The sequence below is a fragment of the Colletotrichum navitas genome, assembly GCF_030913465.1.
Source record: "Colletotrichum navitas strain CBS 125086 chromosome Unknown LY79scaffold_12, whole genome shotgun sequence".
Classification (NCBI taxonomy): domain Eukaryota; kingdom Fungi; phylum Ascomycota; class Sordariomycetes; order Glomerellales; family Glomerellaceae; genus Colletotrichum; species Colletotrichum navitas.
The window spans coordinates 105156-128364 of NW_026850558.1; the positions used below are offsets into that span (position 1 = coordinate 105156).

At 53.6% G+C, this 23209-nt stretch overlaps 10 protein-coding genes across 10 annotated transcripts; 4 read left to right on the plus strand and 6 right to left on the minus strand.

Annotated features, from left to right (window-relative positions):
- Positions 1-27: 27 nt before the first annotated feature.
- Positions 28-1548, minus strand: LY79DRAFT_601524 (uncharacterized protein). The gene is made up of 4 exons (XM_060561845.1): positions 1128-1548; positions 902-987; positions 544-839; positions 28-403 (listed from the first exon to the last, which is right to left on the minus strand). The coding sequence occupies exons 1-4, from the start codon at positions 1136-1138 to the stop codon at positions 224-226; spliced, it is 573 nt and encodes a 190-aa protein (XP_060417168.1). The 5' UTR covers positions 1139-1548; the 3' UTR covers positions 28-223.
- A 1730-nt stretch (positions 1549-3278) lies between these two features.
- LY79DRAFT_588008 (hemerythrin HHE cation binding domain-containing protein) lies at positions 3279-4218 on the minus strand (the record flags this gene model as incomplete). The annotated part of the gene is made up of 3 exons (XM_060560857.1): positions 3279-3470; positions 3574-4086; positions 4150-4218. The coding sequence occupies 3 exons, from the start codon at positions 4216-4218 to the stop codon at positions 3279-3281; spliced, it is 774 nt and encodes a 257-aa protein (XP_060417169.1).
- An 836-nt stretch (positions 4219-5054) lies between these two features.
- On the minus strand, positions 5055-7737 carry LY79DRAFT_509427 (CDC45-like protein; the record flags this gene model as incomplete). The annotated part of the gene is made up of 3 exons (XM_060554053.1): positions 5055-5781; positions 5836-6911; positions 6961-7737. 3 exons carry the CDS (start codon positions 7735-7737, stop codon positions 5055-5057), a joined length of 2580 nt encoding a protein of 859 aa, XP_060417170.1.
- Positions 7738-9669: 1932 nt separating this feature from the next.
- On the plus strand, positions 9670-10445 carry LY79DRAFT_59312 (uncharacterized protein). Its single transcript, XM_060561516.1, has one exon. The coding sequence runs from the start codon at positions 9951-9953 to the stop codon at positions 10347-10349; it is 399 nt and encodes a 132-aa protein (XP_060417171.1). The 5' UTR covers positions 9670-9950; the 3' UTR covers positions 10350-10445.
- A 141-nt stretch (positions 10446-10586) lies between these two features.
- Positions 10587-11713, plus strand: LY79DRAFT_588010 (methyltransferase domain-containing protein; the record flags this gene model as incomplete). The annotated part of the gene is made up of 4 exons (XM_060560858.1): positions 10587-10696; positions 10763-10950; positions 11004-11208; positions 11260-11713. 4 exons carry the CDS (start codon positions 10587-10589, stop codon positions 11711-11713), a joined length of 957 nt encoding a protein of 318 aa, XP_060417172.1.
- Positions 11714-12007: 294 nt separating this feature from the next.
- LY79DRAFT_59300 (methyltransferase domain-containing protein) lies at positions 12008-13798 on the minus strand. The gene is made up of 9 exons (XM_060561501.1): positions 13523-13798; positions 13398-13460; positions 13229-13348; positions 13142-13160; positions 12970-13089; positions 12862-12922; positions 12672-12809; positions 12196-12615; positions 12008-12109 (listed from the first exon to the last, which is right to left on the minus strand). The coding sequence occupies exons 1-9, from the start codon at positions 13610-13612 to the stop codon at positions 12106-12108; spliced, it is 1035 nt and encodes a 344-aa protein (XP_060417173.1). The 5' UTR covers positions 13613-13798; the 3' UTR covers positions 12008-12105.
- On the minus strand, positions 13464-14248 carry LY79DRAFT_59489 (uncharacterized protein). The gene is made up of 2 exons (XM_060561734.1): positions 13523-14248; positions 13464-13466 (listed from the first exon to the last, which is right to left on the minus strand). The coding sequence occupies exon 1, from the start codon at positions 14131-14133 to the stop codon at positions 13678-13680; it is 456 nt and encodes a 151-aa protein (XP_060417174.1). The 5' UTR covers positions 14134-14248; the 3' UTR covers positions 13464-13466; positions 13523-13677.
- Positions 14249-15596: 1348 nt separating this feature from the next.
- Positions 15597-17506, plus strand: LY79DRAFT_509381 (cytochrome P450; the record flags this gene model as incomplete). Its single annotated transcript, XM_060554050.1, has 5 exons — positions 15597-15813; positions 16026-16222; positions 16277-16635; positions 16708-17329; positions 17387-17506. 5 exons carry the CDS (start codon positions 15597-15599, stop codon positions 17504-17506), a joined length of 1515 nt encoding a protein of 504 aa, XP_060417175.1.
- A 737-nt stretch (positions 17507-18243) lies between these two features.
- Positions 18244-20522, plus strand: LY79DRAFT_657193 (family 15 glycosyl hydrolase; the record flags this gene model as incomplete). The annotated part of the gene is made up of 4 exons (XM_060562704.1): positions 18244-18725; positions 18777-19146; positions 19200-19655; positions 19709-20522. Exons 1-4 carry the CDS (start codon positions 18527-18529, stop codon positions 20520-20522), a joined length of 1839 nt encoding a protein of 612 aa, XP_060417176.1. The 5' UTR covers positions 18244-18526.
- A 100-nt stretch (positions 20523-20622) lies between these two features.
- On the minus strand, positions 20623-23120 carry LY79DRAFT_667336 (fungal-specific transcription factor domain-containing protein; the record flags this gene model as incomplete). Its single annotated transcript, XM_060563354.1, has 4 exons — positions 20623-21981; positions 22030-22512; positions 22567-22600; positions 22660-23120. 4 exons carry the CDS (start codon positions 23118-23120, stop codon positions 20623-20625), a joined length of 2337 nt encoding a protein of 778 aa, XP_060417177.1.
- Positions 23121-23209: the final 89 nt, after the last annotated feature.

Below are 23209 nucleotides of genomic sequence, written 5' to 3' on the forward strand. Positions count from 1 at the left end.
GCTCAGTTTTCCCATAATCTCCAGGCTCTCATGGCAGTAAATCATGTCATCCCATTCCTGCTAGCCCTGGTAATAATAATAATAATAAAAAAAAAGTCGCACCTTGGTCACTGCACAGCTCGCCATCCCAATAACAGAGAACCATGAAAACAACCCTTAAGAGGAAGGGTTGAACGATTTGGGAGCATTCTGCCCCCCTTTACCGCTTCTTCTCTTCTTTCATTTACACTAGGCCATCGTAGAGGGAAAGCGCCGAGACAATGGTCTCGTCGCGTTTGCTTCCCTCCTTAAACTCCTCCATATCCAGGCTGCCGTTCTCGTCCTTGTCCATCATGCGGAAAATTTTGCGTACGCGCTTCTCGGGGGTGTCTTCGTCTTCAGGAAGTTTAACCATGGAACCAACCTGCGCGAAGGGCAACATTGTTAGCCACACCGTATTGGATTTGGAGGATGTGCGGGCAAATGTCTTGGGTCGCAACGGTGCGCCCATAAGGTGACGGTCACCACAAAATCACAACCACAAATAAGCGTTGAAGTACTCACCATTTTGTAGATTGCCTCGACGATCTTGAGCATTTCATCGTAACTGATCTTTCCATCGCCATCAATGTCATATAACTGGAAGGCCCAGTCGAGCTTGTCCTCCATCTTGCCTCGGCTCGTAACACTCAGGGCGCAAATGAACTCCTTGAAGTCGATACTACCAGACTTGTCGCTATCGAAGACGTTGAAGACGTAATCTGCAAACGAACTCGGGTCTCCAAAGGGGAAGAATTGCCTATATATCTTCTGAAACTCTTCTTTCGTGAGCATGCCCGAGGGACAGTCCTTGAGGAAGCCTGTGGACAGTCAGTTTTCGTCCCCTATGATGCGCAATTTTAGGAGACGATGGTTGACATACCCTTGTACCATTGTTGGAGTTCCTTCTTGTCGAAATGGGTCGACTTCTGCAATTCAGCTAGCTGCTCCTGGGAGAGCTTGGACTGACTAGATGATGGTAACGCTATCAGCAAGTGCTCGAGCATTTACAATTAATATAGCAAGCAGATTCAAACTCTCTACGGTCCTTCTCCTACCGTACTATAGGGCCGTAAAATCGCAGGAAATGTGGCTGGAGGGCGACTCACGATTTACCCATAGCTGCTGACGAGCTTCAAAGAGGGGACTGAGTGCGAAATCCGAGGCCAGGTGGAGAGGTATACGTATGATGTCGGGGTAATCGCAGTGTGCGAGTGGCTGCGGTTGACGGCGGCCTGAATTCGTCGAGATGTGCGTCGAAGGAGCGAAAAAGAAAGCGATCTCGTCGCCTCGGTACAGGTGAGTGGGCCGATCAGGTGCCGGCGAGAGACAGCAAGCTGCAGGGTAAGCCGATGGTGAGGGAATTTAATCTAGTCGGACTCTATTGTATGTATGTGTATACGGGGACGAGTGGCGAACGAAGGCGATGTCGCGTAGGCGGCGGCGACGACGACAACGACGACGGCGACGACAACAACGAACAGGGCTGGCGACAGACAAGAGTGTGGTTGACAAGCGGGGGAGGGGAAAGAAATAAAGGGCCTAGGATGCTTTGCTGGTGGAGGTGGTGGCCAAGCGCGCTGGGTTCTGGTACTGGCTCTGGCTCTGGCGTGGGTGAGTGCTGCTAGCGGGGCCCGACGAGGAATGATGTACTTGGGCCAGGAAAATATGGCGACAGGAAGGGATACTACCTGTACGAAAGAGGTACCGTAGAGGTAGCTAGGGACAGGTATCGGGGCCAGCGTCCACACGGTACGAGGTGAGAAGGTGGGAAATAGGTGGGTAGGGAAAGGGGAAGCAGGGTTAGGATTCAATTAGACGAAGAAGAAGAAGAACTATCAGGAGGTAAGAGGACTAGAGGACAATGCGCCTGATGTCTATTCCTATTCTGGGCTCAATACGCAGCAAGTCGTCTGTCGCAAGTCGCAGTCGTGTAGTTTGCAAGCGTAAACAGGAGTTCTAGAGTTTGCGATTGGTCCAGTATGTAAACGAGAAAGAAGAGGGGTCGGAGGTTCAAGAGCCAATTAGTATCCATGTGCGAATGTCTGTCTGGCAGTTGGTCAGATAATGTAAGCTTCTGATCTGTTCCCCTTCTGCGCTGTCGCGGAATCGTGATACGCTGAACTCAGACAGTCACACAGACAACAGAATAGGGCAAGGCACAACACAATCCCGGGACCTCCTTCCTACTACATCACATCCAGCCATGTACACAACATTGTCTCAACAACGGCATTGAGTGAGTGACGGGATGCAGCGCCAAGTTCAGACAGGGAGTCGAGCAGCTGACAACTCGACCAGTCACATCACAGCCAATATCTTGCCAAGCATAGTACGTGTTGAGGCGCCTCACGCAAATACGCATCTAGAAATATAGCAATGGTAATGTCTTTCTAGCACCGGTTAGCTTCCGCATCAGTTCGGTAAGCCATTGGCTTTTTCTACTTGGGTTTTTTTTTTTTTCCTTTGAAAATTGAAAGATGATATTAAAGTCGTAGGACACTAGCCGCCACACCCCGCTGGCCATCTACAATTCCTCGAATGTGCCATCGGTCGTCTATTTCATTCTCGGACCCTGGAAAGATTGGGGAATTCAGCCGCTTTGTGAACGCAACATCGATTTAAAAAAAAATTCCACTTGGAATAGATGCTGATTTGGGAATTTTTGTCGGTGTTTTTCATCAAGAACACGTGTGGCACGGTCCGTCGTGAGGAAACGGGAGCGACAACAATCGAGAGTGCGCGACGACAAACGGTGAGTATTAGATCAGCCGAGGCCTCGCTCAGCCCCATCGTCAATTATCGTATGGATGTGGTGGTGGATGACCTTTCCAATTGGCACAGGGTCATCATTAACTGTTGATTAGGATACGCACCCTTATGACGTGCCTTGCCATTTTTCGACGGCGCCTAGGTGTCTACCTGCCTAGGTAGGCGCCGCCCCTGGCTAGTACTTCTGTCTTGGCCCTCTTCGCATATGATACCGGTATTCCTCACAGCCACTCTCGCTTACCCACCTCCACCGCAGTTTTCTCGGCCACACCAGCAGATAGCGCCACTGAAGATCCTTGGAGCAAGGGCATCAAATGTCATCATTGCTAGGTTTTGGCCGGACCCGGTAGAACCAGCTAGCTTCGTTAACTTCAACTAGGTACACCATCCACGATGATAGGATGCGACCCACGTTGGAGATGAGACAGGCTTGACGCCCACACACTGATCAGTCCACATCAGAGCCACTTGAAGATCCAAACAGTTCTTCATGCAAAGGGTAGCTCCTTGGGGACGCCCCGGTCGTCGCACGAAGAAAACCGCCACCAGTTCTTGTGTTTGGGGATGAGGAACCACCTCATCATCAACGTCACGAACCACGGCAACGCGGGCCACCACGCATAAATACCGCCCTCGAACGTTTTGTCTCGGTTGGTGAGGAGAAGTGGAATAGTCGTCGTCTGTCCCAATCACGTACGTCAGCTGCGGCTGTAGTCGATATCGTCTTTACGCTCCGTGGAAGATTGAACGAAGCACAATTTCGACGTAAAACAGATGTCTTACCTTGAGGTTGGGGTCATCTGATTTTGCAAGCAGCTCCTTTATGAGCTTCTCGAACCACCCATCCCAGTCGCGGTCATAGTCTCCCAGTTTCAACAGCGTGCCAATTTCGTCGCTTAGGTGCTGCCGCAGAACAGGCATGAACGAGTCGATGATACCTTTGAGTTTCTCTCCGCTGTACGCCTCCTCCCCTTTCTGCACCATTTCCAAGTAGCCCGTATACGCATGTAAGCCCTCGTGAAAAGCCTCGTGCTGTACGACGTTTGCCTGCATCAGCCCGGGCACGCCAGTCAGCTGCTCGATCTGGGGGAAGACCATCTCCTCTTCGGTGTGGTGATGCTCCTCAACCATTTTGGCCCACTCAATCGCATACGACACAAAGTCCCGGACGTCGTCGGGCGACTTCTCTATGTTGACGCACTGCAGGTAAACCGTGTTGAGGATTCGGATGATGAGATTGTGGATGATGGTCATGTCCTCGGCCATGCGGTTCGCCCCTGCTGTCCTGACGCCTTCCTGTTGAGCGGCACACGCTTAGTTCTTGCAGAAGACTATGACAGGCATCGAGAGTATGTGTACCTTGGAACCAGCGCGAGTGCTGCTGATGAGCTCAAAGGGCCCATCGGCCCATGGCTTCTTCTGCGACATGATTATTGATACTAATTGCGTCAAACAGGCTTGAAGGCCCCAGGTCATAGAGACACTCGCACATGGACGGCGAACGCGAGAGCTTCGTTTTATACTAGACACGCTCAGTGCTCCCAACACGCATGCTGGGCGTCTTCGGCTAATCGACCCCGGATACGCAGATCCTAGAGACGTGCCCGAAAATGTAGAGAAGGATTTGGATTGCTGACGAGAGCACCGGAAATAGGTATGTACATAGTCAGGAACGTTCCTAGTGCTGACGCCTGCAATGATATCGCCAGCCTATCGCTGCGTCTGTATGTCCACGTACCCGCTCCAGTTTGGGATTAGTCCAATCCTTAGTCTGACTACTTGCAGATGTTCGGTTTGTGACGTGGAACGGTAAACAATCTGGGGAACTCGTGTTGCAATGTCGATATGTGATAATAGTGATTGGTGATTGGCTTTGGGTACGCGGAACAGTAAGCTACATGACTCGCTCTCGACTACGTCCAGAATCGTAATAAGTAAATCAACAAAATAAGAGTACTCGCAGGAACAATTGGACTTGTATTATACCTACCACTTCAACGCCTAGGCTATAACAGACTGTGGCCCCCCTGCTCCAACAATTCTCCAAGAAAGGATGGTAATTACGAAAAGCACTTATGTCCGTGTCTCGTTAAGCTTTGTTTACTCCCAGGCCAGTCTGTCTGGTCCCCCCCCCCACCTTCCCCTCGATCATCGTGAATGTAAACCCCAAACGCAAATACGCCTTCGCACGTAATGTAAGGACAGCACCCCGACAATGTCTCCTCTATCGCGTCCCTTGTCTGCCTTCTATGCTTTTGGTTTCATTAACCAACAACGGCCTTCATGCTCAGGCTTTCCAAGAAGCCACCCAGATCCTCCTTCTTGACTTCCACCACGCAGTGCTCGAAGCTGTCTATGCGAACGCGAGCATTGGTTTCGGCCACGACTTCCTGGAACGCCGATCCGAACCGGTTGAGACCGTAGCCCTTTTCCTTGGCCTCTTCTTCCTCGTCTTCCGAATCCGAGCCGTCCGACGCCTCCGATTCCGTATCGAGCTCGTCCTCGTCCTCATCTCCCTGCCCCGCAGCCCGACGGGCAGCCCGCTTCTCCTCGCGAACCTTATGTCTGTTGCGTCGTGACTCCTCACGCCGCTTAAGCTTTTCTTCATTGGCCGCTTGCCTTTTCCTGGCGGCCTCGCGGTCAAGGAATGTAGTGTCAGGGCCGCCGCCGCCGCCTGTACCGACCACGAGGTAGACCCCGCGCTTGTCATTGAGGCTGGCGACCACAAGCGGCGTGCCGCGACCTCCATGAGAGAGGCGGCCTGTAGTGTCCTTTTCTTGCTCTACAAGAGCCTCGCCAACCCAGAGGGCCAGCTTAGTGAGAGCGGCCGGGTGACCGAAAACGGGAACGTCGGGTCCCTCCTTAACGACGCACATACGAAATGCCCGCAAGTGCTTGATTTGCTTCTTGTTGATAAGTGACGTACCGGTGCGGTATATCGCACGATGAAGAAACTGAGCTGTGGGAAGTCCGCCTTTGAGGGCATCGATACTGTTTACCATGTTAGCAGGGTATGGCATAGCTTCTTTTCGTAAAGGGACTTACTCCTCGAGTGCATCGTAAGCTTCCCAAAACCGGCGGACCCACTCCTCTCCTTGCGCCGCGATGATCTCGTCATCATCCACTTCTTCAAATTGAGAGTCCTTGGGTGCCTGCGTGAGTTCGGTCATATCGCTGTGCTTGCCCACCTCTAACAGGGCGCCGATAACCACGCCAACATCTTGTGCACTTAGAGTCGCTCGCCAGCCCCAACTGCGGACGAATCCCCAGCCATCCTTGGCACCGGACCGATCCTTGCCATCTGTATCAACCGAAGGGACCATGTCGTCCAGATTGTAAAGGGAAGCGTACTTGAGCAGCTTGGTCCGCAGCTCTCGCTTCAGCATCATGTCCATGTGCGTGTAGCTTTGCTTACACTGGACCAGACTGACGCCCATCTTGGCCAGGAGTTTGTGGAGTCGCTTGAGACCTGTCTCACTCCACGTCTTGAGCCGGGCAAACAGATAGGGCGAATGAAGCATGCTATCGTAGAGACTCCAGTGTCTGATCAAGAGAAACTTGGGCTCTGGCGACAGCCTAATGCTCGTGTCTTCGGGGCTGCGAGCAGTGGTAGGGATGATACCTGAGCTCTCGGCCATCGACGTGCGACCGTTGGCGACTTCAGGGGGGTTAAGACGCCGGACTTCATCTCGTAGGAGTTGGCGGATACGGGCGCCTCGTACTCCCATCCAACCGTTTTCTTGGCCCCTGTCAGAGTTGCGAGCTGGGACCGCAATGCCTGCAGACGATCTGCCGTAGAGCTCCATCGACGTGACGCCGACGATTGTAAGCCATAACAAGTCATTGTCTTCTCGGCCAAGCTCCGAGGCCAACGAGTACATCATAGAGGATATTGGCTCGGAGAAGGACGCGCCGATCTTGTAATACTTGCGAAGCACATCCTCGTTTTCTCTGCGCAGCCGCAACAGGCGGCGCCGCAAAACTCTGGCAGATGGCATGGGCGGTGGTTGAGCAGCAGATGGAGGCTCCAGGGGGTCACTTGACAGAACCATGCCAGCGTCCCGCAAAGAGACCAGCCCTCTATGAGCAGGCCGCTGTGGCGATGAGGGTATAGAAGACGACTGCCGCACATTAGCATCTGCAAAGACGAAGTCTTGAATGACGACTTACAGAGTTGCCTCTTCTTCGTTGGTGCGGCCGGTTATCGGCGTCACTGGAGTCGTCCTCTTCGTCTCGATCAGACCAGCTTTTCCTCTTTTGGCCGGCATGCGTAGATTCTTCGAACAAATCCTCGTCCTCGGCATCGTCGTCGTCGTCTTCTTCTCCCGAGTCTTCACCGTCGTCATCGACCTCAGGCATGTCGAGCAAGGCCAGGTACGCTTCTCTTTCCACAGAGAGTTCGTCTTCGATATCCCCGTCGTCGAATACGACGATACCGCCCTTTCCAGGCTTATAAGCGCGGTCGATTCGACCAGCTACCACTCCTACAGGGCACCTTGACTGTAGACTGGCTCCTTCCTCAGCGGCGGGCTCGAGAGGAAACCCACCAAAAACGTTGCCCAAGTTCCACGGGCGATGAGAGTCCATGACCCAGACTTCAACGCCGCCGAAGCTCGACTCGTCCCCCTCGGGTTCGAGCCCCAGCAGGCTTCCGAGATCGACCATGCCGCCGACGCCGAGGCAAACAACAACTCCTCCACCGCCTCCTTGAGTCTCCATCATGGGCTGGACCAGGTCCCGGCCAGCGCGATCGAGGTCAGCATAGCCGGAGATGGGCTGGATCTTGTGGGGAATATAATCGTGCTTCAGTAGGCGAGTTAGGATTCGACATGCGCAGAGGGCATCGGGTTCGAGCGCGACAAGGACGAGGACGGGAGGAGAGAGAGGGTGTCGCGTGTTCTGTAGGTGAAGGTAGAGTTTGGATATGAGGGGCCGAGGTAGATACATGACTAGGAGGATTCGGACGTGGGTCGAGGATGTATGTCGAACGGCTTCATGAGATGCAAAGATCCGGCTCTCTGTTGACGACGCGGTTTAGGCGGCAGAGGGGCTAGACAGTAGGTGTAATGGCCCACGCCAACAACGGCTGGATAGCAAACGCGGCGAGCAATCGAGAACACGGGGGATGCAAGTTATAAGTTGGAGGTTCTGTGTCGATGAAGGGCATGTGACTGAATAGAAATCGTCGAGTATCAAATGTGAAAGAATCGAAGGTGAGTAACCATGAGTATTGCACCTCATGGGAACGTAAATTCGACGTGTGCGCGGGCGAGTGTGGTGGATCGGATAAAGTGATTGAGCTGGAATGGGCTCGACGCGAACGCGTGATTTGACGCGACTGTCTCTGCACCGCGACCCTGGTCCGCAAACTTGTAAAATTGGGAGGGAGATGGATCCTCGGCCGAGTGCGCACGAGCCACATGATTTTAATCCGCTTCCCAAGGATCTAGACCATCAGCGGCTACCTGTAAGCAGGTCAGACACGGACTCGGCTGAACTTATCAACCTGATCACCCAGACGGTAGACCAGACCTACCTACCTACTTCCAAATATCCCGGCTAGGGGCCTGATCGGCAACGGTGGGAATGTTGGATAACGCGCCAACTTGGATAACGTGAGGGGAAATATTAGTCAGAAACCGAATAAATGCAGCGCTAGGCCAAAAGAGGCCCCTTTTTCATCAGCAGAGTTCGCCCATGAGAAACCTTGCCATTTCAACACGTACCTCGATAAGAATGACTTTTCTGCCGCCCAAAAGAGGGGAAATGTCAGATAACTGCCCTGCCGCCACCCATTGTATTATAAGGTCCTCACGAGGTGCTTATAAGCTATCCAGCACTTGGATATAATGATGACTAAGCAAGGGTTAGGGTTATATATTATAAAAGTGTAATAAAAACGCATTTTATTAACTTTTAAAAATCAGGGTTAGGGTTACAGGGATAGTATGGTACATCTTGCCTAATTAAGGTTTAACTTAATGCGCTTATATAAGCAGTAAGTACTCCTTATTCGAGGTACGGGCTGTTATCCAACTTCGCCGCCGTTGGCGATCAGAGCCTAGGTATGTTTAAAAGCGGCTTCGCTGTCCGTCAAACCTACCGGCTCCGCTGAGTCTAATTGCGGTCTTCAGTATCAATCCCTTGAGTTTCTCAACCTCAACGCCGCCCATCGTCATACAGGTACTTTTTTTCATTGGTATTGACTGTTCTATCGGCCGTGTCTCCTTGGATTGTCGAGCACGCGTCGTGTCTGTCGACGTAGTCCATGAGCAGCTGCATCCACTCCATTCCGTTACTCCACCCTGGTCGCAAAGAAAGCCATTCCCTTTCGTCTATATACTGCGTACTCTCCACCACATGCATGGGAGCCTTGGCTGGCCGGATACCTAATACATACACTGTATCGTAGACATAAAGGTGTTGCCTTTGGTTTCGGCTGCGACTATTACTGCTGCTTGTTTGTATTATATTAGACTCTCGTGGCTGGACAATGCAACATACCTCGTCACCTCTGCTCACCTCTCGAATCATTACACCCCGCATTTTCTCACACCGACCAGTACCGGTGCGGCGTGAGCCAACTGTGACAGCCATCTTAGCCGCACAAGCAAATTTTGCAGATCGCTTATGCGCGACTTCCTCGAAACGGTAAGGCCTCGCCTCTCTGCTTGTCCTCGCGGCGAAATCTCGCACTACGGTTGGCAAGTGCGCCTGTCACCGTACTCTTTCTGCCCCGACGCCCCTTGCGCTCGCTGGCTCGACACCCATACCCCATTGTGATAACCGGATAGCTAGTTTGTTGTTTCGCAAAACAAGACGCCGGGCTCGATCCTTTCCTCGCCAATCTATACGCCTGGAGACGTGCCATCGAATCGACTCAGCATCTAACGGTGCTCAGCCGACTTGTCATTGACTTCTGGTAAACCGGCGCCGACACCGGCACCGGCGTGCCTTGGGGTTGCCTTTATCGCCGTCAACGTTGGTTCGGACATATCCCGCACCAGCCCGTTGGTACCAGCATGTTTGTACCACCCTTGTAGGCATTGCTGGAACACTTGTACCAACCCGGCCAAGGCCAAAAACTGCATGAAAGTAGCGGAGTTGTTGGTGACTGGGTTACCGCCCTGCTGGTTCGAGACTTGGCCCTCAGTAGTACCATGTACTCCTTATGTCCCTCCGTTTCTCTCCTGTGGTTTGTCTTTCTCCCTGTCGTTCACACCGTCTTCTGCCTCGTCCCGTACTGGCGGCCTACAAGTGCTGCATGCGACTGGCTGGCCTGCGTACCATTCGTCGTCTGCGGCCTGGCGGTGTTGGAAACATTTCCCTTTATGCTGTCTACTGGCTGTACTAAGTTGACGAATACTTACGCTCGATTTGTCCTACGAAGCCTAGCAGTCTCGCTCAGCTGTTACGCAGCTCATGCCGTAGGGTCCTATGGTCAGAACATACCTTGTCACAACGCATATGCCGCGACTGGTTTCTCTATACAAGGTCTTCGATTGACTGAGAAGGGAGCCGGCATCCTTCGGTTGCTTGGCCTCGTGCCAGTCTATTGAGAGCATCTGGTAGTGGTACTCCCAGTCTCTCGTGTCGCCACAGCGTACTCCAAGGTTCCTCTCATCGGAGCCCGCTCCGAATCGGCTGTCAGACTCCAGGACCTTCGTACATAAGCAGTGCTGCCATGACCCTGGCATTGGAATCGTTGGTTTCTCAAAGACTGAATCCAGCCTTTTAAACGGTTCGCGGCCATGAACATGTCCAACAGCGGGCCTATAGAGCCAGCTCCAGCAGACATGTTAGACGAGGACGAATTTGAGGGATCGGACTACGCTGAGTCGCTTGCGTCTTCAGGCTTCACCTCGCTTGCTTCTCGTGTCTTGGAGCATTTCCATGAAGGCGGAAGGTGCGTAATTCATGGCATTCGCCCTTCTCGTTCAAGAACTTGTAGGCTAAGGTCGCGTATGCTCAGACGATATCAATCATTCCAGCAAGGCAAATACCCGCTACCAAACGATGAGACGGAACAATTCCGCGAGGAAATGAAGCATCAGCTAGTTAAACGTCTTCTCGGTGAAAAGGATTACCTATCGCCCATCGGCAATAACCCGCAGAAGATCATGGACATCGGTACCGGCACTGGCCTTTGGGCTGTTGATAGTGAGTTTGGCTATGCATGCTGCTTCAATATCCAATCATCTGACACTATTTAGTTGCGGACAAGTTTCCTAGTGCCCACGTTATTGGGGTGGACATCTCACCAATACAGAACTGTTATGCACCCCAAAACGTCGACTGGAGGATTGACGATATTCAAGAAATCTGGTCACCGCTGTATTCCGACCTCGATTTTGTCCACCTCAGATCGGTCAGTGTGACCCTTCGGGAGCCAGTCAAGGTCATTCGCTCGGCGTACGAGTAAGGCCATCGTCCTCAACGCCCCTCAAACATCTGCTAAACCGGTAACAGGAATCTCAAACCAGGCGGCTGGATCGAATTCCAAGACGCCGGCGTTAGGATCGGGTGCGACGATAACACGCTACCTGAACATTACGCACCGGCCAAATTCATGGACACTTTCATCCGCACATTCAAAACGCATTTTGGCTGGGACCTGGAATTCCCCAATGTTCTACCAGAGGTCCTGAAAGACACTGGATTTGTTAACATCCACCACCGGTACCATAAACTACCCATTGGCCCCTGGGCTAAGGACCTGCGCCAGCGAGAAATTGGTCTCTTCCTCAGCAAGGACGTGCTGTGGCAACTCGTCCGCGCTGTGCTCGTGAAGTGGCCACGAATGGGCCTGACGAAGCAGGAAGCCGATGCTATGGAACAGGACATCCGAGAGGCATTTGAAAACACCTCGTACCACGCATACCTTCCATGGATATCCATCTGGGCCCAGAAGCCACCCAGCTGACGCGTGGATTACAGTCTGCCATGCCTTAGGATCTTGCAAGCGGCTGATGTACGCTCAACGCTAGGGTTCCAGTCTGAAATCGACCATGAATATACCATTGCGGGCGATGCGGGCGTGATAAACTGGGGCAAATCTTGAGCGCTCTCTTACATGCCCGCATATGTCTTCGGGCCGAATGCTGCAAGCCCCTCTGCATAAGCACGCATCGTGGAAAGTCGGTGGATGAGAAGAGGGACGGATACGTGCACGTCAGACAGCATTCGTGCCGGCACTCTCCTCAGGAGAGCCAGGCCACCGCATCTTCGTTAGTGAAAGATCTTTGACTCCGGCCGTGGCCGCCGTCCTGGATGATTGGAAGTATGTTGGTCACTAGGCTGGCTTGGCGAAGTACTTCACCTGTTGGACACGGTCAGGAGCCGCGTTTGCTCGAGCGAGACACCGGGGCCGGGTTTTATTATGGCTTTCTCCCATAAGTAACATACACGTCAAAATACCCATGCCTTCCAATATCTCGCCACTCCGCGATCACCCTCGCGCTAAAGTCCCATACTTCTTCTTTTTTCCAGCCCATGAAACGGGTGAAAAGGGCTAGCGTCATGGACTCGAGTCCGACGCTAAAATTGGCCTCGGTCCAGAGCCCGAGTGTTTTATGCTTGACGTCCCGCGGCCACTGGTTGATTGGCCACTTGAACTGGATGCGCACGATGTCGACGAAGCCAACGCTAGTCATCATTTCCGCTGCCCTGCCGCAGGTGTCCAGCAGGAAGCCGGATCTTCTACCAGCTTCCATCATCAGCTCATTCCACCTACCCAGATCACAGTCTGCTGATATTGTCCCATCGTCGCACTTCATAGGGAAGTCGATATCCTGGATCTCAAGCCATCCTCCAGAGTTGAGGTTGCTGTCGATCATGTTAGTTATACATGAGTGCTCGGGCAACAGACTGAGATGACAGACTCAAAAGCTTGCCGATGGAAGTTGTGCCAATCCTTGAAAGCGCCCGTCATCATCATGCTGTGTACATAGTCAAACTTTCTCGAGAAGCTCCATTCCTCTTCAAGGTCGTCAATCTCGTAGTGGACGTTGGGTGGTGTGCTAGCAGCAAGGTCAGGGCCCCGGTATCAACGTTTTCGACACCAAGACTTACAAGCCTGGCTGGACAGGTGACAGATCTACGCCCACCACCTCGGATTCAGGGTGTTCCTCTCCTGTTCTGGGGTTAGAATGAGCACAGGGCTTTGTCATTGGAACACACCAAAATCGATTGTCCATAATCCAATGCCGCACCCAACATCCAAGACCCTGTGCGGCTGATGGACTGGGGCAAAGTTGAGCCTATTCTCAAAGGTGAGCTGACAAAGCTGATACTGAAATGCTGTTGCGGTCAGCAGACCACTCGGAGAATGCCATTCCGAAGTTAACTGTACCCTGTCGGTCAAGTTCTTCCTGTTCACGGGACGGGGTCAAATTACCATCAAAAGCTTTCTGCAATTTATCCAACGAGCAACACATACCTGGTCCGTGGGCAAGACGTATTTCCCATCCTTGTACCCGTGATATATGCGGCCGTTTTCTTCTCGCGCGCGTACTATGCTCGACCGAAGGGATGCAGTAGACGATGGCCATGCCTCGGACTGCTGAGTATCTTAGTATCTTTCTTTCACAAGCTGTCTTTGTGACTACCTCTCCCAGGGCAGAGTCGACGTCACTTCCCGGAAGGCTCTGCATCTCGGCGTCGTCAATGTCCTGTGGCTGCTCTTAGTTATGGATACCCGTAAAGATGCGGAGTTCTATAGTTGTGTGCTAACATTGTCCGGTTCCAGGTTAACGTTAGTCCCATGAGGGAATACGGTGTCTACTTGATGTATTGCATCGGACACTGTTTCTTCCATTTCCATGCTGAAAGATTGTATCGCGATCGTAAGTGTTGACTGTTATGTGTGCTCTCTCTCGGCTTGAGCAGTCAGAAGAACAGTGCCGGTGCATGAAGTTTTACCTCGTGAAGACATGGTTCTAGTGGGAAGTATTGGAATGGTATTTGTTGCTTGCTGGCTGTCAACCACCTTGACGAATGTTGGGGCAGAGAAAGCAACGGGTAGCGCTTGCTCCATGGAGGGGAACAGTGCGGCTGCGGTGCTACTAATGAGGCAACACAAACCAGTGGCCTCCTTGTCAGCCGGGCCTTTGGCTCAGTGTTACCAGAGTTCGTGTATCGTAACTGCTTCTTCTCCCAATTGACATGCTGGGGCACACTGTGTATTGTGGGCAGTATGAAGGCGGCATGTAAACTGTTTCCGAATGATTCCTGTCGGGTGGTTTGCTGCAGAAGAAACCAGCTGCTCTGTACCTTACTCATAGGGAAAAGCGCTAGTTCAGCAATTATATTAGGACCTGGCATCATCCAAGGAGATATGGCCATTATTAGTCTAAGCCGGAATGAGAGATGGGAGCAACACTGTGTATTGGCGCCAGCGGTGTGTGTTACACCACGCGGGGAACATATGCAACGGCTTATCACGATGATGGTCGGGCGCCAACCGAGTTGTCAACGTAGAACCTAAACAGTGACCTTTTCGCCTAAGAGAATTAGAGAGGAGGAGGCGTCAGGCATTTCAACGCCAAGTATTAGTATCTTGGTGTTTTGAAAGCCGAAGAAGCGTGGCGTCTCGTCATCGGCCGTCCCGCTGAGCTTCGGATTCTTGCATGTTATCATGCAGCCTGTTGGGTGGACAAAAGAATACGGGCGTGAGTGTTGTAGCTATGGCCTACCCGGTATAGCCTCTCTGTTTCGTTGCCCGGGAAGATCTTGGGGAATGACAAGCAGTGAACACCCGTCATAGGAGTAAGGAAGGCTAGAACATCTCCTGCCGTCTCCACCTATGGGCGCTTGCACAGCCGATTGTTTGCTTGCAGCACCGGTAAGACGAAGCCAAAGTGGCAGTAAGCCCGACAGGTGAGGGCCGGGTGAACAGCTGGTAGCAACCAGACATATCACCCACAGGGTACCTTACATTGGCTGTGACCACCCGCACACCTGACTCGTCGGAAAACCACTGTGCGATTGCCTAGTTGGCTGATGAAAGAACTCAATTCTGGCCACATCGCTCCTGTCTAAGTAGACAGACATGTAGGTACTGAAGGGAGAAACTTGATCTAGGAGCAGCAAGTAGATAAAGAGGGGGGTGGGCGGGGAGGGGGGGGAGCGGGGTCGGCCCGCCATTAATAATGGTGCCTTGCCAGTGCAACTGTCATATTTGCCTTTGACCGGCACCCGATGTCATGCGGGCCCTTGTGGAATACTGCATATGATAACTCACATTTCTTCAGGTATCTCGAAAGAGGTGAACGGGAGAGGAAGACGTAGAGGAAGAGAAAGGGTCTAAGGGGGGCATGAGGTGGTCGACAAGACACGATTGCTTCACACCGGGGACCAGTCCATGAGGGATTCGCTTCCATGTCACCCAATGCTTCTCCTTCCAAGCAAGCCAATAAGGTGCCCCTGCTAGCATTTCTTTTCTTGTCAGAAATTCGAAGGGGGTAACTTGGGCTTTGCTTCCTCCTCCAGTTTCCCATCGCCGCTATCGAGTGCTGCTGCTTCCTTTGGGGGTTTCTTTGCCGTGGCCACCCACGTCTAAGACAAGAAAGGCGCCATCCTCCATCTACCTAGGTACTGCATTTACTTTTACGTGACTGCCCGCCTTGAGCCCATCAATACCGTCGTTGACCAAGCCCTCACTGCCCCATCCAAGCGGTTTTCTCTCTCTTCTCCTTCTTCTCAACTTCGCTGACTCTTCTCAGCCCACAGTGGGATATTACCGCCGTTTCATACCCACCTTAGAATTGGTCGTCCTTACACCAAAAAGCATACACCGAGACATCAAGATGATCATCACCGAGCTCTCGGGCCACATCTGGAACTCGCTCCTGCTGCTCGCTACGGTTCTCCTCGTATATCTCGGGACATTGAGCTACCGCTCATGGCGCCGTCTCAGACACGTCCCTGGGCCACCAGGTGCCGCCTTCAGCAAGTGGTGGATGCTACGTAACACACTGGGTGGGCAGATGCATCTCGCTCTCAAGCGAGCCTGCGATGAATATGGTAAGTCCGTTCTCGCCGTCGACCTAATACATGGGGGGGAAGCACGGGAGCCCGGCCCCCATTTCTTAGCTGCCCAGCCGAGCGGTTTGTGCCGTGGGGAAAAGGGGATCAGGTCTCAGACACACATGACGACGAAAATAGCCATTGGGGAGAATCAGGAGGAACAACGTTGTCGTTTCGACAGGCTGCTGACAGAGAGCTTTGTGCTTTAGGCCCGGTCGTCCGCATCGGTCCCAATGACTTGGTAACCAATGACTCGGAGCTCCTTCGTCGTATGTGGGCTGTCCGCTCGCCATATTGCAAGGGCCCTTTCTACGACGCCGTCAGGTTCGACCCGACCAGAGATAACCTCATCTCCATGAGGGATGATCACGAGCACAATGAGCGGCGAGCCAAGATGGCTATCGGCGTGAGTTACGCCCTCCCGTTTCGATCCATTGTATTCTCTGACTCGATGGCGTAGTACTCGGGCAAGGAGAACGAAGGGCTGGAAGCCACTATCGACAGACAGATACAGGCCTTCATTAGACTTATAGAGGAGCGGTATGTCTCGACGCCTGGCTCCTTTCGTCCCATGGATCTATGCAGAAAGGTCCAGTACCTCACGCTGGACATCATCACATCGCTGGCGTTTGGTTACCACTTCGGCTACGTCGAGCAAGACGCCGACGTCCACCAATACATCCGGATGACGGAGCAGAGCATGCCCGTTATGATGACCCTGTCTGTATTTCCGCGACTAGCAAAGCTGCTGCAGTCTCCTCTATTCCGCCACGCCATGCCGTCGGAACATGACCGGGTGGGATTTGGCAGGTTCATTGCGTGAGCTACCTCTTTCCCTATTTCGCCTTGGTAGAGAAGAAGCGCTAACGACTTTTGGTTGATTGATGGTAGTGTTGCAAAGAAGGTTGTGGCCGAGAGATTGATGTCAGACATGACGACGAAGCGGCGAGACATGCTCGGGTCGTTCCTCGCACACGGCCTAACCCGAGAAGAGGCCGAGAGCGAGACACTGGTCCAGATCATGGCCGGATCAGACACGACAGCAACGGCGATCCGGATGACGATGCTGTATCTAATGACGTCTCCTTCATGTTACTCGAAGCTCGCCGAGGAGGTCCAAGAGGCGGCCCAGGCGGGTATCATCTCGTCACCCATCACCAACCGAGAGGCTGGCGATCTCCGCTACCTCCAAGCCGTTATTAAGGAGGGCCTACGGGTTTTCCCTCCCGTTACGGGTCTCATGTCGGCGACGGTGCCTAAGGGCGGGGACTTTATGCACGGCATGAGTATTCCCGAGGGCACTGATATTGGCTGGACGGCATTTGGCGTGCTCCGCTCTACGAAAGTGTACGGCTCGGACGCGGATGTCTTCCGGCCAGAGCGGTGGCTTGAGGCTGGTGAGGACCAGCTCAAGGCTATGATGGCGCAGTGGGAGTTGGTATTCAAGTACGGCAAGTGGCAGTGCCTGGGAAAGACGGTTGCTCTCATGGAGTTGAACAAGGTTTTTGTCGAGGTGAGTTATGCCGGGACCAAGGCCTCTATGATGAATGAAGTCGACTAACTTGCGCAGCTCCTTCGTCGGTTTGACTTTTCCCTCGTGGACCCTGCTATGCCCTGGAACTCGTTTTCGGCGGGAATCTTCATCCAGTCTGACCTCCTGGTGAGAGTGAGCAAGGCACGTTCACCATAAGAGAGACGGTGGCATACATGGCAATGAGTTACAAGGACAAGAGTCTAGAGGCACATGACGACCTATGACGGGATGACACTTACGGCTGAGGCAGATTGAAAATACAGAGATCCTTCGTTGAAGTTAACATGTCAGCCAGAGCAGGTCAAGATGCCAAAAGAGACAAGATGTCCGTCACCTGCCGAAATCCTCGTGTCGGTGATGCTAGCTCGCATGCAATAAAGACCCAAGGTTGAATGGCCGTGGATCCTGTCCATCTACCTCGTTGTATCCTAAGGTAGATGGAAGGTCTTCTGGGCTGGTTTGGACTCGGCGGCGACTCGTCGTTGCTGAAGATGCTACGACACCCCCGCGCATTCATCTGAACGCAGCTACGGAAGAACGGGAAGGGCCGGAGCAGCACCGGTACGGCAAGGTGGTGAAGCTGGGGAAAGTGACACCCCCCCGCCAGGAGCAGGAGCCCTCCTAGAGGTACATAGGTAGGCCATCCAGCGCAGTTGAGTCCTTAAAGCCGCGTGCATGCTTACTGCACGCCAGAGTTGGCCCTGCAACGGTGCTTGCCGCGTTGTGCTGCTGCGCCAATGGCCGTCAAGGAAGGAAGGAGCCTGGGGCTTGGTGACTTTGCCGTTGTACCTGCTTGCTTGGGGAACCCTGCCCATGCAGTACCGGTAATTTTTCTATGGGAATGCCGCTGTGCAGGAAAGGAAATGACGGCCACATGACGAGCCCCTTTTCCAGCTTAATTTACATACGGTACTGCCACAAGGTCTCATCCTTGTCTTAGCACAAGTCTGGATGAACCTACAGGGATCGACAGCGCGATGATGCCGGGAGTAACCTTTGCCAGCTAAACTACCTATGACTGCACTGTGCCAAGGCGACCCCGGGGCTTCGCGATACGAACATGTCTTATCCCAAAGACTCCGTCGGCGTCCGTGAAGGAAATCTTATTTGGGATACCTCTGTTCTGTACAAAGCACCTTGACGCCTTGATCAGCTTCTACTACAACAGCAACAGAGATGGTACTAAGATCAAGTCTTCTATGGTTCGCCGGCCTCGTTGCCAACGTCGCCGCAGCAGACGTTGATGCATTCATTTCCCAGCAAAGAGACATCGCTCTCAAAGGGGCTCTGAACAACATTGGTCCGAATGGCTCCCAGGTCCAAGGCGCCAGCGCTGGCATCGTCGTGGCCAGTCCGTCCAAGAATGACCCTGACTGTAAGTTAGATTTCTCCTAACTATGCATAGTTCTGTGTCTAATTTGATCAGATTTCTACACCTGGACGCGTGATGCCGCGTTAACAATGAAGGTGATCGTCGATGAGTTCATATTTGGTCGCAAGGAGCTCCAGGTCTACGTCGAAGATTACTACCGCTCTCAGGCTGTTTTGCAGACCATCACGAACCCCTCCGGATCCTTTTTACCGTCTGGACGCGGCCTCGGCGAAGCCAAGTATACTGTCGACGGCTCGCGCTTCAACGGCGCATGGGGGCGACCGCAGAGAGACGGCCCGGCATTGCGTGCCATTACTCTCATCACCTACTCCCGCTGGCTCGCAGAGAACGGCGAGCAAGCCAAAGCCAAAGATGTCATCTGGCCCATCATTGCTAATGACTTGTCCTACACCGGCCAGTACTGGTATGCCCCAGTACCCGCTTCTCGAGACCTCATCAGCCACTAACACGACGAAGGAACTCGACAGGCTTCGACCTCTGGGAAGAGGTCTCCGGCTCTAGCTTCTTCACAACTCAGAACCAGTACCGTGCCCTTGCTGAGGGTGCAGCCCTTGCGCAGTCTCTCGGTGTGAAGTGCACGGGGTGTGAGATGGCACCCGGCGTCTTGTGCTTCCTTCAGACGTTCTGGAACAGCAACGACGGTTACTACACCGCCAATATCAATACCCAAACTCAGCGCTCGGGCAAGGACGCCAACGTTATGCTTGGCTCTATTGCTGTCTTTGACGTCACTGCCAGCTGCGAAGACCCTTCCATTCAGCCTTGCCACAGCCGATCTTTGAGCAACTTCAAGGTCTGGGTCGACTCTTTCCGCAACGCCAGTCTCTACCCCATCAACAAAGGTATTGCCCAAAATAAGGGCATTGCCCTTGGCCGCTACCCCGAGGACGTTTACTTCGATGGAAACCCTTGGTAGGTTTCTACTGGTTCAGACCACAGAAAAGAAAATACTAACGTGTTGCTAGGTACCTCATTACTATCGGCGCCGCCGAGTTTCTTTACGATGTGGTAGCCCAGTGGAATGCGCAGGGCCAGATTAAGGTTGATGCGACGTCGCGACCCTTCTTTGCCGACTTGTACCCGCCTGTCAAGGAGGGAACCTACCAAAAGAGCAGCAACATCTCCGGCGCCTACGCTAGTATCACCAGCGCCGTCAAGGCATACGCCGACTCCTTCGTCGAAATCGCACAAAAGTACACGCCCGCCAACGGCTCCCTCGCCGAGCAGTTCGACAAGATCACGGGCACCCCTCTCTCGGCACGCGATCTCACCTGGTCCTATGCATCTTTCATCACTATGGCCGAGCGCCGCGCCGGCCTTTACCCTCCTAGCTGGGTTCCCTCTTCTTCGGAAGTACCGGCTGCCTGCGCCGCCTCCTCGGTAACAGGCCTTTACGTTCCCGCCATTGCTGCCGGCGCCCCCAACGTGACAGGCTCTTGCACCGTCGCTGTGTCCTTCCTCGTTAATGCCACAACCTACTATGGCGAGGAACTCTACGTTCTTGGTAACACCGCCGATCTTGGCTCCTGGAATGCGGAGAACGCGCAGCCCATGACGGCGTCCAGCTATACAGCCGAACGCCCGTTGTGGAACGTCGACGTCGAGCTGCCCGGTGGCCAGAACATTACATACGTCTACGTGAGGCGTCAGAACTGCAACCAGGGCTACATCTACGAGGAGAGGAACCGCACACTGGCGGTCCCTCCTTGCAATTCGACACAGAACCTGGTGACAGACGACGTTTGGACGGGGCGCCAGGGAACGAGTGGTAGTTGCTAGAATTGGCATGGTGTCGCTGGTATATAGAGGCATGAATTGTAATAAAGAGAAATTTTCCGCAACCACACAAATTTTTTCTCCTCAAGACCGGAAGGCTCGCTTAGTTTCCAAACATGTTTCCGTCCGGGTTCCCCATCATGCCTGGCCCTCCCATGTTGTTGCCGTTCAAGGGAAAGCCTCCGAAGCCCCCCCCAAATGCCATATATGTGTCCATATCATACCCCTGCATCAAGTAACTCCAGTCCATGTCAACGACATCGCTCTCTGGCGCTGGTGGGCCGCTCATTGCCGGTGTTCCCGCACCCACGGACGGCGGCGTCATCATTATGTTCTGCGGCATTTGCATGGCCCCAAGCTGCGACGTGCTGTTGACCGACACAGCTCGGGCTGTCTGTTGCGGGATGCCGGCGCCCATCTCCGCACCAGCCTGACCGCTTCGCTGCTTCTTGCCCATTCTCTCCGCCCTCTGCCGGAGCCGCGTGATCCACATTGGCTCCTGCATCGGCTTGCCGATCTGCTGCTGCCCGGCCTCGTGTGCGTCCCAGGCCTTGATGAAAAGGTTGCCAAACGCGATGTGCATGGGGCTATGTAGCGTGCTCATAAGGCCACGCCGCTCATGATTCTCGGCGATGGCGTCCCACGCGCGCTCGACCATCGGTCCGGTAAGCCGGTGGCGCAGCTCCGTCACCAGGAACATGTACGCCGGGAATGGAAAATGCAGGTACGTGTACCACTTGTACCCCTGCAGGCTGTCGGCAGCTTGAACGATGTTGTCGTACTCGATCATCTGTATGGCTTCGAGGAAGAGAGTATCGCGCTCGTGGTCTGCCAATGTGCTCGCCTCGCCGTTGCCCATCCTCACGAGGAACGAAATCACGCGCATCTTGCACAGCGCCTGACGCGTCATGGTGAGAGTGAAGAAGTGTAACGGGATCTTGGGATCGCACCACTTGAGGTATGTCCCCTCGATATGCGCGAAGAATCCATCGAGCGTGTAGCATTGGTCCTGGCCAGCCATGCGAACAGTCGGACCGGGGCGTGGTGCGACGGACCCTAGGGCGCCGTCCTTGTCGCTGTGTCTTTGGGGGTCCCGCATGCTGTCGATGTTGATAGCCATCGCGAGCTCCGTCCGGATGAGGACGAAAAGCATTTCGGTCACACCCTGGTGGGGGGTCGGGGCGTCTTTTCCATTGACGTGGAGGTCCGTGTCGTTGATATTCAAGGGTAGCTTGCAGTCCCCAGCTGTAGATAGGGCAGTCACAGTCGAGCCCGTCATCTCTCCTATCCGACGGTCGTAGCCTACAATCGTCCACCACAGCCGCCGCCTCTGCTCGACTTCATATGGCGACAGGCCGAACGCCGCGGCGTCTCGATGGAGACCCATTCGTTGGGCTATTCTCACGGCGATCCCGACAAGACAGAATATCTGGCGCGGATCAACGAACATGCGGACCCCGATCTGATCTGTTAGATGATTGTCCCAGGTGCTGAAAACACGGCAACTCACTAAGTAGAGCATATAAGCCTGGAGAACCATCGTATCGCTTGTGCGCATGAAGCCGGCATTGACCAAGGCTTGTTGGAGCCCCGTGTGAAACCTGGAGAGGACGGTGGGCTTTGGTTCATTAAACATCTTTGCAACCTCAACGTCCTCGAGTGAGGTGACTGCCATGAGGTATATCGCAAACATAAGCGATTCGACGTTCTTGGGGATCTTCTCGAGGTTGGCGCTGGCCTCGATGATGAGGCCCTGAACCGTTGGTACATGTGTGATTTTCAGGAGGGGGTTGACGTTGTTAATGTAGATCTGCCAGAGTTGGAAGATCTGGATGGGCGATGGGTGGAGGTGCATCACCGACGCATTGCGACTGCCTACAACAAACGGGAAGCCATCTTGGTTGTCATACATCTTGTCGAAAGCGTGGTGGATCGTTGAACCATCAACCTCGTCTTCTGAAGAGTCTCTGAGTAGCTCCTCGCTAGCTCTGAACTGCAACGCAAGTCAGATGAGGTCCGTGAATGGGAGCAGAGAGGAGTGGCAAACCTCTTTGTGAAAAGGAAACCATTTGTTGAAGGGTCTAGATCAAAGGCCTGTTAGCACATGGCCAGAAGTAGAAAGAGGGGTAGGATTGCGCACTTGTCGGATTGCGACCTTCGGCTACCTGCAACGGAAGGGGATGTGCTCCCCTCGGGAGAGGTCTTGAGCCCTTCAAAGTCGTTCGCCAGGTCGGCATCGTCGTCGATCTGATGGTCGTCGTCCATATGCACCGAGTTCCTATCCGAGGCCTTGAGATCCGCGGCGATGGGATCGAACTTGACGCCATTCTCGGCTAAGAGGTTCTCATATTTCTTGAGTCTGTCGACAAGATCCCGTTCTTGGAGCCGCTTCTTCCGCCGCCTAGGTGGTTGTGGGGGTATCACTCGACACTCTACGCGGGCCTTGACACAGTTGGCACACGGCTTGTTCTTGTCGCAGCGCACCTTTCGTTGCTGGCATAGCACACATGAGGTGCCCCTGGTAAGCTTCATGGCTGCCATGGGGTCGGGTTCGGGTGGAGGAACCCTCGTCGGGGGTGGGAGCTGAGCTTCTCCCGGCATGGTGTTGTTATGTGGATGCTGTTGGTCTTTGACATGCGAAACGATGACACGCCAGCCGCCTTGCAGATGTCTTTGTCGGCTGGCTTGCT